The sequence below is a fragment of the Hemiscyllium ocellatum genome, chromosome 5 (assembly GCF_020745735.1).
Source record: "Hemiscyllium ocellatum isolate sHemOce1 chromosome 5, sHemOce1.pat.X.cur, whole genome shotgun sequence".
In the NCBI taxonomy this organism is placed as follows: Eukaryota; Metazoa; Chordata; class Chondrichthyes; order Orectolobiformes; family Hemiscylliidae; genus Hemiscyllium; species Hemiscyllium ocellatum.
In genome coordinates, this window is record NC_083405.1 from 123,954,618 (window position 1) to 123,970,599 (window position 15,982).

The window sequence follows — 15,982 nt, forward strand, 5'->3', positions numbered from 1 at the left end:
TTTATAAACCTCTAAGATCACCCCTCAGCCTCTGACGCTCCAGGGAAAACAGCCCTAGCCTATTCAACCTCTTGCTATTGCTCAAATCTGCCAACATCCTTGTAAATCTTTTCTGAACCCTTTCAAGTTTCACGACATCTTTCCAATAGGAAGGAGACCAGACTGCACGCAATATTTCAAGAGTGGCCTAACCAACGTCCTGTACAGCTGCAACATGACCATATTGTGCTGCAGTTATACAAAAATCTAGTTGGCCTTCACTTAGAATACTGTGAGCAGATCTGGGCACCACACCTTGGGAAGGATGTTTTGGCCTGGAGGGAGTTCAGTGAGGTTTACGAGGGTGACACCTGAATTCAGGGGTCAAGTTATAAGAAGAGATTAGACAAATGAGACCTTCATTCTCTATAATTTAGAAAGTTAAGGAGTTATCTATATGAGGCTTTTGGAATATTAACCAGGAAAGACAGGGTAGATGAAGAAATATTTTCACAAGTTGAAGACTCTAGAACCAGGGGACTTGGTCTAACAGACAGGGCCAGGCCATTCAGCAGAGATGTGAGAGAGACTGGTTGATGCTAATTCAATTGTTACATTTAAATCTGAGGCAACTTTTTCTGAAGGGTATCATAGGATACTGACCTAAGGCAGGCATACACAGCTAAGCCACAATCTTATTGAATGGCTGAAGCAGGCTCGAGTAGCTGAATTGTCCATTCCTGTTCCTACAAATGCAGGGTTGTGAAGAGGGAGCAGTGACAGAAAATGAATTTTGAGGCTGAAAATATAATGAATAACTTGAATTAAAATAACATGCTATCAACTACATGGTGTGGAAAGTGTGCTCATTTATTAAAAAAAGTGTGGGTCTCTACCCACAACCTCATTGACCCTACTGCTAGTACTGGCTCTGATCCCATTAAGCATTTCTATTCAATGAAGTCATGCAAAGCGAGAAATAGAATGCTGCAAGGCTTAGAACTTACGCGACACCAGGTTATAGTGCAACAAATTTATTTGAAATTGACATTGCAGGAGATCCTGACTAAGCAAAATTGCGAATCTTTAACATTCCGAGTACAGTGACTAAAGGGTGTCTGTGATGTGTTGATTCTAAATCTGTTTGGTGCTGCTTTTAATGCATTTACAAATAAGCAGGCTAAAAAAAGCTGGATATTGCAGACTTGCCAGTCTTGAAGTTTTGAAAAAAGATCTTGCACGACTTGATTCCGCCATAATGTACCTCCTTTTTCATCAGTTCTCACTTTCTTGCCAGCAGATTTAATGTCCATTTATCGGCAGCTGGTAGTAGCACAGTGAGGTTTTTTTTAAACCCAACAACTGATCACTGTGTGTTTATAAACGTTATTGCTGCATTTTAATGAAACACATTTCCACTAGGATATCTCAAATATCAGGTTTCAGTGATAATAATGCTCTGCAGCATTCTGTAACCTCAATTAATTATATTTGTTTTCGCCTAGGAATGTTAACTATAACAGACTTCATTAACATACTGCACAGATACTACAAATCACCAATGGTAAGTGCTTTCAGTTGTCAACATTAAAATCTTGGGAAACAAAGCAAGTAAATTTTGTGAAAAAAGAAACTAGTTGAATTTAGGGTTGCTGAAATAAATTTGCACGCTTGAACTAATCAGTTTTCACCATTCAATATCGTGGAGAAGACACAAGTCTGTTAGATTCAATGCATTCAACAACCATTAGAATAACTTGAATTTATCTCGTGTATTTAACATAGTAAATGCCCCAAGGGACTTCGTAGGTCTGTATGCAGTCAAAAATCTTGTTCTGCAAATAGCATATTGCTGTTGTGTCATGGTCTTGAGGTGGGCTGGAAAGAAAAAAAAACAATCTCCTGTACCGTTAAGAAAATTCAAAGACTTTCCAATATTGCTATTGCATGCAAAGTTGTGTTTTGAATCTTGCCTTTTTTCTTCTTGTTAGTGACAGGTCTCTGTTGTTCCCGCAATTGGGAAGGCCGAACCTATGACCATTTCTCAGCATATTTCCTCCTCTGTATCACGACTATTTGGGTGTCAGCTGTAAGGCTGAGTTAAAATTAGTACAGCACTTTAGTTATGTAGTTGTTTATCAGATCAAAATAAAAGTTGACAGCATCTAAATAAATAATATAATTTAAAAATATGGAGTTGCAGGAACACCAGAAGGATACCAAAGCAAGATTAAAACTAAAATGTTAATAGACTTGGATTATTTGGCAGAGCAAGAGAAACACCATCCAAGGTAAAATAATCTGGTGGATCAACATCCCCTGTTCTCCACCCCACCCCCCAATCTCTCATTAAACATTCGTCTACCATCTACACATTGTACTGTAACAGTTCAGCAAGGCAGCAGACGCATGGAAGCATCACCACTGCAGGTTCCACTCCAAGCTATGCACCATCCTGACTTGGGACTATGGTGTCATTCCTGCATTGTTGCTCGGTAAGAATCTTGGAGCTGTCCACCCCCATTTTTAAAAAAAAAAGCATTATGGAGACAACAGTGATGTTCTGACTTTTGCTGGTCCTCTATCATGATGCATGCATTTATAGTACTGGAAGAGCCACAAGATGAATTTCATGCAATACCCTCTTTCCTGGTCCCTCAAAGAATCAAGTACCAGTTGTGTTCTGACAATTGTGTTATACGAAAGGTTTCAGAAATCTGTGACCAGACCAGGAATCCTTTTTAAGGGTAGACTTTCACCCTGTAAACATTAGACGTCCTTCTGTCTTATGAAGGTTTAAAGATCAGGGCTAATGCTTTGTGTTGCTTTACAACTGTCTGCCTCATTGTTCATTCTACTGCTGTAATTTTCTCCAGCTCATGTTGCATCATTATGTTTATGACCAAAAGAACTGACTGCCAGACTAGGTATAGGCAATGAGAAGCAATAACAGCATGAGGCTCTGAGCAAAGTGGAGAAACTAATTCAGAAGAGTTCAGGAGAAAAAGATCCAAGCAAAAAGAATGATTTGGAGATGCTGGTATTGGACTGGGGTGTACAAAGTTAAAAATCACACAACACCAATTGGTTATAGTCCAATTAAACCTGTTGGACTGTAACCTGATGTTATGACTTTTAAGCAAAAAGAAAGTAGAGTTAATAAAAGAATGCAGTAGGTGATTTTACTTCCAAAGCTGTCTTTCCTTGATGCAAAACTTTAAATTTATGCATCTTTGCCGTCTTTCTGCACACATTACATCTCTTCTGTAATCTTTCTTATTCTTTAGTTTTTTCACTATTTATCTTTTTATCCCTATTTATTTCTTCAGTCGTTTTGTCTCACAATCCAATAGACAGAATGGCATCCATTTGTACAATCCAATGCCATTTCTTTGTAAAAGGTATCGAATTGGTCTAACTGTTTTCCAGCCCTCCCTGTTTATGTCTTATGCAATCTTGCTCTGTTTTATTTACAGTTTTTATATGTGTATTATTCATATATTATTGAACATTTTTGCAAGGTTTGTGAAGGTTTGTAGCTCAGGTTGAGGTTTAGGGTGTAGGTTTGCTTGCTGAGCTGTAGGTGTGATATCCAGACGTTTCATTACCTGGCTAGGTAACATCAGTGGTGACCTCCAAGTGAAGCGAAGCTGTTGTCTCCTGCTTTCTATTTATATCTTTCTCCTGGATAGGGTTCCTGGGGTTTGTGGTGATGTCACTTCCTGTTAAGGCTGATTTCTGGATTTCTCCAGAAGGCGAAACTTCTCCCAATTTGAAAATTAGTATATTTAATTTGTTTTCTTCGGTGATTGCGATGAATAAAAACATTATATTGCATGATTTGTGCAAATGTTCAGGTACAAATTCATATGGACACTCACTCATTTTTAGCACATGAAGTATCTTGGAAGAAAGTGGCTGAAGTAAAATTGCTGCAGTATTCAAAATCAGGAAATGATTACTGCTATTTGACCCATCATGTCTGTGCCGACCAGTCCAAGCTTGTATTAATTTTTTATATTTGAACTAAGTATAACATTGAACTAAGAACCTGGATGTGAAACAAGGTAAATTAGCTTGTAGCGCTGTTTGAAATTGGCAGGTATAATGTTGTGGGTATCTCAAAGGTGGCTGTATTGGGGTCAGGGCTGCGAACTAAATATCAAACGATACGCGACCTATTGAAAGAACGGCCAGAGGTTGGGTTGCCTTGTTAGTAAGACTTAAGTCGATAGCAAGAAGTGATATAAAGTTGGAAGGCATAGAAGCTGTGTAAGTAGAATTGAGAAACCACCAAGGAGAAAAACCCTTGATGGGATTTACATACAGAGTCGAGATTAGAGTGGTCCTGGCAAAGCACATCTGCCAGCAGAATTCAAAATATGGGGAAGAAAATAATTCAGGTGAAGTTAAGACATGTAAGAAAGGTATTACTGTCATAACCTTGGGGGACTTCAATATGTAGTTGGACTGGGAAAATCAAGTTGGTAGCAGATCCAAAGAAAAGGAATTTGTGGAATGTCTATGAGATGATTATTTGAATGGCAGCTTTTGGTAGAGACCACTAGGGAATATTTCTGATGAAGGGTTCCTGCTCGAAACGTTGATTTTCCTGCAGTGCTTTTCCACCACCACTCTAATCTTGACTCTAATCCCCACTAGGCAACAGGCAGTCTAGTGATTTGTAATGAGGCAGACGGATTAGGGAGCTTAAGGTGATGGAGTCCTTTATAAGGGTTAGTGATCACAACAGAATTGAATTCACTCTGCAGTTTGAGAAGGAGAAGCTGGAATCAGTTGTAATGCCTTTACAGTACAGCAAAGGTAACCACAGAGAGATGCAGGGAAGAGCTGGCCAGAGTTGATTGAAAGGGTCAGATGGTAGAGCAACAATGGCAGGTGTTTCTGGGAGTAATTTGGGAGGTGCAGCAGAAATTCAGCCAAAGGAAGGTGAAGCACACAAAGGGGAGGATGAGGTAACCGTGGCTGACCAGGGAAGTCAGGGACAGTATAAAAACAAAACAAAAAGCATACAGTGTGGTGAAGGTTAGTGAGAAGCCTTTAAAAATCAACAAGGACAACTGAAAAAGCAGTAAAGGTGGAGAAAATGAAATATGAGTCTGAGCTAGCTATTAATATGAAAGATTTCAAGAGGTTTTGTTAGGTTGACAAGAATGGCCGTTGGACTGTTGGAAAATGAGGCTAGAAAAGTAGTAATGGGGAGCAAATAAATGGCAGAGAAATTGAAATGTACATTACATCAGTCTTCATGATGGAAGACACCAGTAGTATCCAGAACTTTGAGTTAGGAGGTAGAGGTGAGTGTTGTGGCTGTCACTATAGAGAAGGTGCTGGAGAAGCTGAAAGGTCTCAAGGCAGATAAATTATCCATATTAGATGGACTGTACCCCATAGGTCCAAAGGAGATGGCTGAGAAGATTGTGGAGGCTTTGGTGGTGATCTTTCAAGAATTGCTGGAGTCAAGGAGGGTCCCAGAAGACTGGACAATGGCTTGTTTAGGAAGGGAGGTAGAAGATGAGAAATTACAGGTCTGTTTGTCTGATCTTGGTGGGATTTTAGAGTCCACTATTGAGAAAGAGATTGTGGTGTACTTGAAAGTACGTGGTGAAATAGTCATGAGTTGGAGATGTGGTGTTGGACTGAGCTGTACAAAGTTAAAAATCTCACAACCCCAGGTTTATAGTCCAACAGGTTTCAGTGAAAACTTTAGCTATAAATTCTGTGACTTATAATTGTGTATTCCACAACTACTTGGTGAAGGAGCAGCACTCCGAAAGCTAATGCTTCCAATTAAACCTGTTGGACTATAACCTGGTGTTGTGTGATTTTTAACATGATGAAATAGGCTTGTGAAGTGGAGGTGATGCCTGACAAATCTGTTAGAATTCTTTGAGGAGGTAACAAACAAGTTAGACAAAGAAGAGCCAGTGGACGTGATCAATTTGGATTTCCAGCAAATCTTTGACAAGGTGTTGTACTGGAGGCTGTTTTTAAAAAAAGAGAAGAGTCCCTGATTTTAGGGGCAGGGTACTGGCATGGGCATAGGATTGGTTGATGCGCAGAAGGCAGAGAAGGGGGATAGAGGGGTCTTTTTTCAGAAAGACAGCCAGTGACTAGTGAAATTTTGCAGCGGTCGTTATTGGGAACACAACTATTTATATAATACATTAACAATCTGCACAAAGAAAATGAGTGCATTGTGGCTAACTTTACAGATGATACAGAAATAGGTGGGGGGAACAGGTAGTGTTAAGGCTGGTTAGCATTGCTGCCTCCCAGTGCTAGGGGTCAGGTTCAATTCTAACCTCGGGCGACTTTATGGAGTTTGCAAATTCTCCCGAGGTAGCATGGACCTGGCTTCCTCCCACAGTCCAAAGATGTGCAAGTTAAATTGATTGGCCATGCTAACTTGCCCCTTGGTGTGCCCAGAGACATACAGGCTAGGTGAATTAGCCATAGTAAATGAGGGCATGTGGAAAAGCTCTTTGGAGGGTTAGTGCAGATTTGACGGGCTCTATGGTCTCTATCCACAGTGCAGGGATTTTCTATGGTAAGGAAGCAGGGAGACTGCAGAAGGATTTCAGCAGACTAGGAGAGTGGGTAAAGAAGTGGCAGATGGAATATGTTGAGGGGGATTGTGCACTTTGGTAAGAAGAATAGAGGCATAAACTATTTTTTAAATGGGGAAAGACTTCGGAAATCTGAAGCACAAAGGGCCTTATGTCTAGTTCAGGATTCTGTGAAGGTTAACATGCACGTCCTTTTGGCAGTAAGGAAAGGTAAATGTAGTGTTAGCATTCACTTCAAGAGGCCTGGAATACAGGAGCAAATATGCTGAGGCTGGATAAGGCTCTGGTCAGACCGCATTTGGAATATTATAAGCAGGTTTGGACCCCGTATCAAAGAAAGAATGTGCTGGTTTTGGAGAGGGTCCAGAAGTTTACAAGAATGATTCAGGTGATGAATGGCTTATCATATGAGGAGCGGTTGAGGATTCTAGTCTGTACTTGGAGTTTACAAGGCTGAAGGGATCTGATTGAAATTTGCAGAAGACTGAGAGGCCTGGATAGAATAACCATGGAGGAGATGGTTTCCACAAGTCGGAGAGAATAGGACCTGAGGGAACAGCCTCAGGGTGAAGGGACAATCCTTTAGAACTGAGAGAAGGAATTCTTCAGCAAGAGGGTAGTGAGTCTGTGGAACTCATTGCCACATAAGGCTGTGGAGGCAAGTCATTAAGTATATTTAAGACAAAGATAAATAGGTTCTTGATTGATAAGGAGATCAAGGGTTCCGGGGAGAAGGCAGGAGAATGGAATTTAGAATTATATCTGCCATGATCGAATGGTGCAGCAGACTCGATGCGCTGAATTATCTACTTCTGCTCCTATATCTTAAGGCCTTATGGATAGGCTGTGTTTGTATTCCCTGGAACAAAGGTGCCTGAGGAAGAATCTAATTGAAATATACAAATTGTGAGGCATAGACAGGGTAGACGGTGAGAATCTTTTCCCCATGGCAGATATGCCTTAAACCATAGGGCATAAGTTTAAGGTGTGGAGTAAGTGGTTTAGTGGGGAATCTGAGGAAAGGTTTTTTTCACCCAGAGGGTGGTAGATGTATGGAACGTGCTGCCTGGAAAGGTGTTGGGGGCAGGTACTCTTCCAACATTTGAGAAGGATCTGACAAGTGCTGAGAATGCCGGGGCGTAGTAGGCTATGGACCTAGTGCAGGTAGTCAGGATTATTGTGGTTTAATATTTGTTGTTTGGCATAGACATGGTGGGGTAAAAGGCCTATTTCTCTACTGGATGACTCGTTAACTGTTTGTGTGAGCAGCTCTCTTCCACCTGGATATTCAAACTGATGGGAAAATTTTGATTTTGCAATGAGCACGTTTTCTAAATATCATGTTTTATTCTTTGGCATACTGTTCAAATAGGAGAATGAACACAGTTGACTGAAAGTTTGGGGTTATCTAAATAATAGGTCATGTGTTTTACATTGTAGGTACAAATCTATGAGCTGGAAGAGCACAAGATTGAATCATGGAGAGGTAGGAACAATACACCTATTGACTTTTGACCTCTCGTAAGGCCCTTATTAATTTGTGAGCAGTGTTCGTAATTCTGGATGGGCATTCAACTGTTTTTCTAAACCACCTAATCCATACTTAACCTTAGATTGAACATTTTCTAAGATTATGATAGTTATGCACTTTCGCAAGTATTTTGTTACAGTCTGACCTTTTGAAGAATGGAGCTAAAATTATTTAGAAACCTATATTATTTTCACTTTTAATTTTCTTTTACCCCTCACAACTCCAAGTGTTACACAAATTTGTTCCAACACTTTTAGTCTTGAATATACATGACCACTATGTTACCTCATCAAATGCACTTTAAACCAAAACATAAGTTTGTAAACCACAGCTTCAAACACAATTAAATAACTCTCCTAGTTGTTTACTTAATAGATGCAAAGGGATGTAGATTTACCTGAGAACAGTGCTCCCCAAACCTCCTCCCCTCATGACACTAGTTGCTGGATTGAAAGTTATTGAGAATGCAGGTCAGAGCTCTGGGGAGGGGGCTCTGGTCATGTGCAGGTGTTGATGTCAGCTGACACTCAGTCAGTTAGTCGGTCTCGCTTACTGTCTTTCATTTACTAATATTCTTGCTACCTCTATCAAAATGCTTCTCATTTCAATCACACGTACTACCCGTTGCAGCTTAGTGTTCTGCTGGCTGTCAGATGTTGTCAGCTGACCCAGCTGGGTATCATGACCCACAGCTTGGAAAGCCCTGGTTTAGAAGAAGAGCATATTCTCTGTTAACTGGTTCCCCCACAGCAACCCAATGGTGGTGGTAAGACTTGTGTTCAGGCATTTGCCTGGACCTTTTCTGTTTCCTAAGTATTTCCTTTTAAATGATCCTCTTCCTCATGAAAACTGACAGAAATTATACATTTGTTTCCTCAAATGATCTCTGACGTATAGCAGTTTCTGTACAGATTGTCTTCGATTTCATGTTTCAGTGCTCCTGAAAGTCCAAAAACAATCAAGTTTCAACGATAAGCACTGGCAACAGCTTAACAAATAGAAACCGTACCAGGTGTTTTTTTTTAATGGTCCAAAATCTTTGACTTTGCCAATCACCTTGTGATTGAACTGAAATGAGTGGTTATTTGCTGTTCTATTGTTCCCAGGATAACACACAAGATATCCAAGTAATGTATTAAAAATGATACATCAGCACTGGTATGAAAACAAACTTAATGTACTAACACTTAAAATCTCCAGTGTGTGTCTGACCTGCAGATTACAATCTTAAATATTTCATGGCTGACTATCTGTAAGTCCTGAATGATTCTTATCTTTTTGATTAAACAGAAATTGTGTCCTTAAGGGTATCCAGCTGCACATTGGCAGAACTAAACCTTGTGCATCATATGCCTCAGCACCTTTGCCCTTCTAAAAGTGCTGGCTTTAGGCTTTTCATGAGAATCACCATGGGTGATCCATTAATAAACGTAGCTTTCCTTTCAGTCCGATTCCTACTCTTGAAGCTGTGGGTGTGTGGTTCTACAAGTCCATCCAAATGACTTATTTTTCTACTTTTGCCTGCACAATAAGAGTTGACACGTTAACTCTTTCAGCTCCTTTAACCTTACCTCATTTCAAAATTTGGAGTCATCTCTCCTAATACCTCATGCTCTTGTGAAGGGTCTTGCAAAGTTTCATGACACTACATTAAAGGGCCTGTGTGAAACCAAGTTACAGGAAGTGACATTATAGCAACTTAGGACAGCATCGCAGCAGTTCCCCTAAAAATGCACTTTCTAGCGGTTGTCAGTGAGCCCTGATGAAGGGCTTTTGCCCAAAACATCAATTTTCCTGCTCCTCAGATACTGCCTGACCTGCTATGTTTTTCCAGCACCACTCTAATCTTGACTCTGATCTCCAGCATCTGCAGTCCTCACTTTCGCCTAGTGAGTACTAACCTGGAGCTAGATTTTTACTTTAGTATTCTGCCCAAAGAGAGCATTGAGATCAATTATAGAATTTCACCTAGCCCAGTTGAGATGTGAAACACTATCCAGTTTGGCTTTATCTGAGAGGATCTCCCATACCATATGGTTCAGTTACTCACCCAACCACATGGAGAGCAGTCAGTAGAATATATATTGTCCACAAGCTCCCTTCATTTATTTCCTTCATAACTTTAAGAAGTCTATTAATTTGTTTTGGCTGAGTCATCAACTGGGCATCAGAAAGCTGACTGGCATCTCAACTTGAGAGCTTCAGATCTAATCCATGCCTATGCTCCTGAACTAGTCCAGTTTCCAGGATTTGAGAAAAGACTGATCCCTCAATGGAATTTGTGCCTGCTTGGGGAAACCCATCCCCAGGCCCACCCACCTGCCCATCTATAGATGGGGAATGTTGCCTGCAAGAGGAAGAGGAAAAATAATCATTCATGGGTTGATCAGTCATGTTTTTTTTCAGGCTTTTACATTTTTCATTCCCATGCTTCATCCTAGCACAGCAGTATTGTACATCAGAGCCATGTGACATTTTTGCATTCATAATTGCAATGGCACTATGATATCAGGAAATACTTCAACTCTTTTCCATCATCTGCATATCACTTGGCTTCACATATAGCAGGTCTTCTATCACTTTCAGTTAAATGACAGGGAACCAGTCAAACAGGTCTCTCTACCAAGTGATTTGGTGATTGTAACTGCCCCCCAGTCTTCCTTTATAATGCTCAGAATGTTTGTTTCGCTGTCATTGCTTCAGTGTGGCATCTTATCAGTTATTCATTTTAGATTAAAATCATCAATATTCAGTTGCCAAATACCACGGATAAGAATCACACCACTACCTTTTGACAGGAACTCTGCTTATGTTACAAAGAATATCATGTCTTGAGTTCTTTGCTTGTTCTGGAACATTTTGTACTAATACTAATTTGAGAGATTTATGATGTGCTCCCTTTGACTTGTTTTGGAGACCTTATCAATACAGTGCTGGCGAAAAGCATTTGCATCTACTAATTAACAAGTGACTCCGTTTTGTTTTGTAAACAAAATTGTTGGATAACTTGAATATTTTGATTTGAATTTGACTTTTAAAGTGCACCAAATAGAGCAAAGAAATTAATTTGAGTTTTTCTATTTATTTTTAATGACAATACAGAGCTGTCTGCGGTGGATGCAAATTTTGTGTTTTCCTTGATACACACAGACAGACTTGGGTTAATTATTTTGGTCACTTCATTTCCTGCAGCGTAAAGCATTTCTCTCCGATTTCCTCCCATTGCCCGAATGTGCAATGTTAATGTGAATCACTGAGGCCTGATCGCCCAACACTTTCCAATACATTTTAGACCCAGGCCCTGGAATGGACAATGACAGAAACAGCCCTGTCAACTTGTAAAGTCCTCCTTGGGACCTGGTGCCAAAATTGAGAGAGCTATCTCACAGACTAACCAAGCACCAACCTGACATTGTCTGCCAGATATGATTCTGTGAATATGACTATGTCCCCAACATCACCACCACAATTCCTGGATATGTCTTGTCCCACAGACAGCACCAACCCAGCAGAGGTGGCAGCACAATGGAATGCAGTCAGGAGGGGATTGTCCTCGGAGTACTACACATTGATTCTAGACCCCATGAAGTCTCATGACTTCAGTTAAGTTTGGACAAAAAAACCCTTTTGCTGATAAGTGTGCACTGCCCTCCGTCGGTTGATGAATCCATACTCCTCCATGTTGAGAAGCACTACAATAATGAGGGTGCAAGATGTACTCTTGGTGGTGGACACTGAAATCCCCCACCTAGAGTGGCTTGACAGCAGCATTACTGATTGAGCTGGTCAAGTCCTGAAGGACATCGCTGCAAGAAGGAAAAACATACTTGATCTCACCCTTGGAAAAAGTGAGGACTGCGAATGCTGGAGAACAGATTGGGAAGTGTATCGCTGGAAAAGTACAGCCGCTCGGGCAGCATCCGAAGAGCAGGAGAATCGACGTTTTGAGCATGAGCTCTTCATCAGGAATGAAAAAAACCGCATCCTTACCAACCTGTTCTCTACAGATGCATCTATCCATGGCACTATCAATAAGAGCGACCGCTGCACAGTCCTTGTGGAGATGAAGTCCCATCTCCACGTTGAGAATAATCTCAGTGTTGTGCCGCACTATCACCAAGCCAAATGGGGCAAATTTTGAACAAACCTAGCAACTTAACTGGGCAGTCATGAGGTGCAGTGGGGCTTCAACAGCAACATAATTATATTCCAGCATAATCTGTAACCTCATAGCCTGGCATATCCGTGACTCAGCCATCACCATCAAGCCAGGGAATCAACTCTGGTTCAATGGGCAGTGCAGAGGACATGCCAGGAACAGCAAGAGGCATACCTGAAAACCTGGTGAAGTTAGCCAACAGTACCAATTACATGCCAAACAGTATAACCAGTAAGTGAGAGTCAGAGTTGAGCAATCTCTCAACCAACAGATCAAACCTAGGTTCTGTAGTCGTGAATGGTGGTGGACAATTGAACAACTCACTGGAGGACGAGGAGGATGCTCCACAAATATCTCCATCCTCAATGATGGAAGTGTCCAGCACACAAATGGAAAAGATAAGGCAGCAATCTTCAGCCTGATGTGCCAAGTGGATGATCCACCTTGGCCTACTGCAGTGGTCCTAACATTACAGCCTTCAGTCAATTCTGTTCAGGATATTGCAAAGGCTTTGGGCCCTGACAGCATTCTGGCAATAGTACTGAACACGTGTGCTTCAGGACTTGCTGCGTGCCTAGCCAAGCTGTTCCAGTATAGCTGCAATACTGATATCTAACTAATGGTGTGGAAAATTGGTCTGGTATGTCTGCACACAAAAAGGAAGACAAGTCCAACCTAGCCAATTATCGTCTCAAGTCTATTTTCAATCATCAATAAAATGATGGATGATGTCAAAGATTCACAGAGCTGTACAGTTGAGTTGTCGAGAGGGCTAGATGATCAAATGACCTAATGCTGCTCCTATTTTCTATTTCCAGCAAGATTAACATTTTCTGCTGAGTTTTGTTGAGCCACCAGAGAAGCTTAATATAATCTGAAATGACACAAAGATGGCTTCGAAGATCTGTGGAATCAGAACCAGAAATCTCCATACAAAATGACTACTGAATAGTGTTAGATTAATGTACTTGTAGCACCCCTGTACAAAGTCATGTCGACTTGATGATGTGATGATGGCAAATGAGAGTCATCCCAGCCTGCTTTCAAATGTCTTGAGTTTCTCTAATAGATAAGGTTCATCATTCTTCATGCCTTGTCCAAGGAAATAAAAACTGGTCTTCGGTAATTTTCTCTTCCATTCAGGAGTTGTGTTAACAATTTGCATTTCAGAATGGTTAGCCACTTTTGGAAGCACACTGAAAAAGGAGGTGAGAGTCCATGTCTATAGTGCTTGACAATAGTATCCTTTTTACTCACCTGTAGCTTTGTGAATAATCTTGCTTTTAATTTGGAGTCTGACATGACCTTACATAGTTGACCTTATGTATTTTTTTTCTCCTTCCTCAGAGCTTTATTTACAAGAAACATTTAAGCCTTTAGTGAACATAACGCCAGATGCAAGGTAGGTAAATCACTTTGCATAGTTTTTTGAGGTTCTTTATTTATCGTTATCTACAATGCTTTTAAGTCCATGCTGCTGTTAGAAGTGGGAGAGCTGGTGTGGTTGCACTTAGTCACCAGCAAGAAAACAGTCCAGCGATTGTCAAGGGGTAGAGTAAATACAGTAAGAGTGGCTGTTGGAGGGGACACACTAAAACCATGATGTGATTTCACTTGGACTCTCTCGTTAACAATAGATGGATTACTTTACCCCCAGACAAACAAATGAAGTGAAGTTATCTAGTTCAGCTGGCAGTTATTTTCAAGGTAATCTAAAAGGATACCCAAACCAAATGTTTTTTAAAAAATGTCAAAGTTTACTTTGGTATTAAGATCTACCACTCTTACATACCACTTGCTTCTGTTTGAGATAATAGCCCAACATCAGTTTGGTGGTTTGTTTTGGTCACCAGATACAGTGGATTTCTTGAAGGAGGGGTTAGAACAAAGAAAATTACAATGCAGGAACAGGCCCTTCAACTTTCCAAGCCTATGCCAATCCAGATCCAAACCTGTCGCCTATTTTCTAAGGGTCTGTGTCCCTCTGCTCCCTGTCCATTCATGTATCTGTCCAGATGCTCTACCACCTCCACTGGCAACAAGTTCCAGGCACCTTCTGCGTAAAGAACTTTCCATGCATATCTCCCTTAAACTTTTCCCCTCTCACTTTGAACTCATGACTCCTAGTAATTGAGACCCCCACTCTGGGAGAAAAATGCTTCCTGCTATCCACCCTGCCTATACTACTCATGATTTTGTAGACCTCAATCATGTCCCCTGTCAATCTCCGTCTTTCTAATGAAAATAATCCTAATCTCTCTTCATAGCTAGTGCCCTCCAAACCAGGCAACATCCTGGTGAACCTCATCTACATCTTCTCCAAAGCATCTGCATCCTTTTGGTAATGTGGTGACCAGAACTGTACACAGTATTCCAAATGTGGCTGAACCAAAGTCATATGCAACTGTAACATGATCTGCCAACTCTTGTACCCAATACCCCGTCCGATGAAGGAAAGCATGCCATATGCCGACTTGACCACACTATCGACCTGCGTTGTCACCTTCAGGGAACAATGAACCCGAACACCCAGATCGCTCTGTACATCAATTTTCCCCAGGGCTTTTCCATTTACTGTATAGTTCACTCTTGAATTGGATATTCCAAAATGCATCACCTTGCATTTCCCTCGATTGAACTCCGTCTGTCATTTCTCTGCCCAACTATCCAATCTGTCTATATTCTGCTGCATTATCTGACAGTCCCCTTCACTATCTGTTACTCCACTAATCTTAGTGTCATCTGCAAACTTGCCAATCAGACCCCCTATACCTTCCTCCAGATCATTGTTGTATATCACAAACAACAGTGATCCCAACATGGATCCTTGGGGAACATCACTGGTAACAGTCCTCCATTTTGAGAAACTCCCTTCCCTTCCTACTCTGTCTCCTGTTGCCCAACCAGTTCTTTGTCTAGCTAGTACACCCTGGACCTCATGTGACCTCACCTTCTCCATTAGCCTACCATGGGGAACATTATCAAATGCCTTACTGAAATCCATGTATATGGGATCTACAGGCCTTTCCCTCATCAATCAACTTATCACTTCCTCAAAGAATTCTATTAAGTTGGTAAGACATGACCTTCCCTACACAAAGCTATGTTGCCTATCACTGATAAGTCCATTTTCTTCCAATTGGGAATAGATCCTATCCCTTAATATCATCTTCAGCAACATCCCTACCACTGAAGTGAGGCTCACCAGTCTATAATTACCTTGATCACCCCTGCTACCCTCCTTAAACAAGGGGACAACATTACCAATTCTCCAGTCCTCCGGGACCTCATCCATGTTCAAGAATGCTGCAAAGATATCTGATAAGGCCCTAGCTATTTTTTCTCTTGCTTCCCTCTGTAATCTGGGATAGATCCCATCCGGACCTGGGGATTTGTCCACCTTTTAGAATACCCAACACTACCTTCCTCCTTACGCTGACTTGACCTCGAGTAATCAAACATCTATCCCTAACCTCAACATCTGCTATGCCTCTCTCCTTGGTGAATACCGATGCAAAGTACTCATTCAGAATCTCACTCATTTTCTCTGACTCCATGTATAACTTTCCTCCTTTGTCCTTAAGTGGGCTAATCCTTTCACTAGTTACTATCTCGCTCTTTATAAACACATAAAAGGCTTTGGGATTTCCCTTAACCCTGTTTGCTAAAGATATTTCATGATCCTTTTTCACCCTCTTAAGTCCTCGTTTCAGATAGGTCCTA

The 15,982-nt window shown here is 41.0% G+C and overlaps 1 protein-coding gene across 5 annotated transcripts in view; it reads left to right on the top strand.

Moving 5' to 3' along the window:
* The window catches only part of prkag2a (protein kinase, AMP-activated, gamma 2 non-catalytic subunit a), a 441,401-nt gene that overhangs the window by 403,449 nt on the left and 21,970 nt on the right, over positions 1-15,982 (top strand). For all 5 annotated transcript variants that reach the window (XM_060825156.1, XM_060825155.1, XM_060825154.1 and 2 more), the window contains 3 exons: positions 1,485-1,543; positions 8,010-8,055; positions 13,607-13,661. In XM_060825156.1, coding sequence (XP_060681139.1) covers positions 1,485-1,543; positions 8,010-8,055; positions 13,607-13,661 — 160 coding nt within the window. The remainder of the gene's footprint in view (positions 1-1,484; positions 1,544-8,009; positions 8,056-13,606; positions 13,662-15,982) is intronic.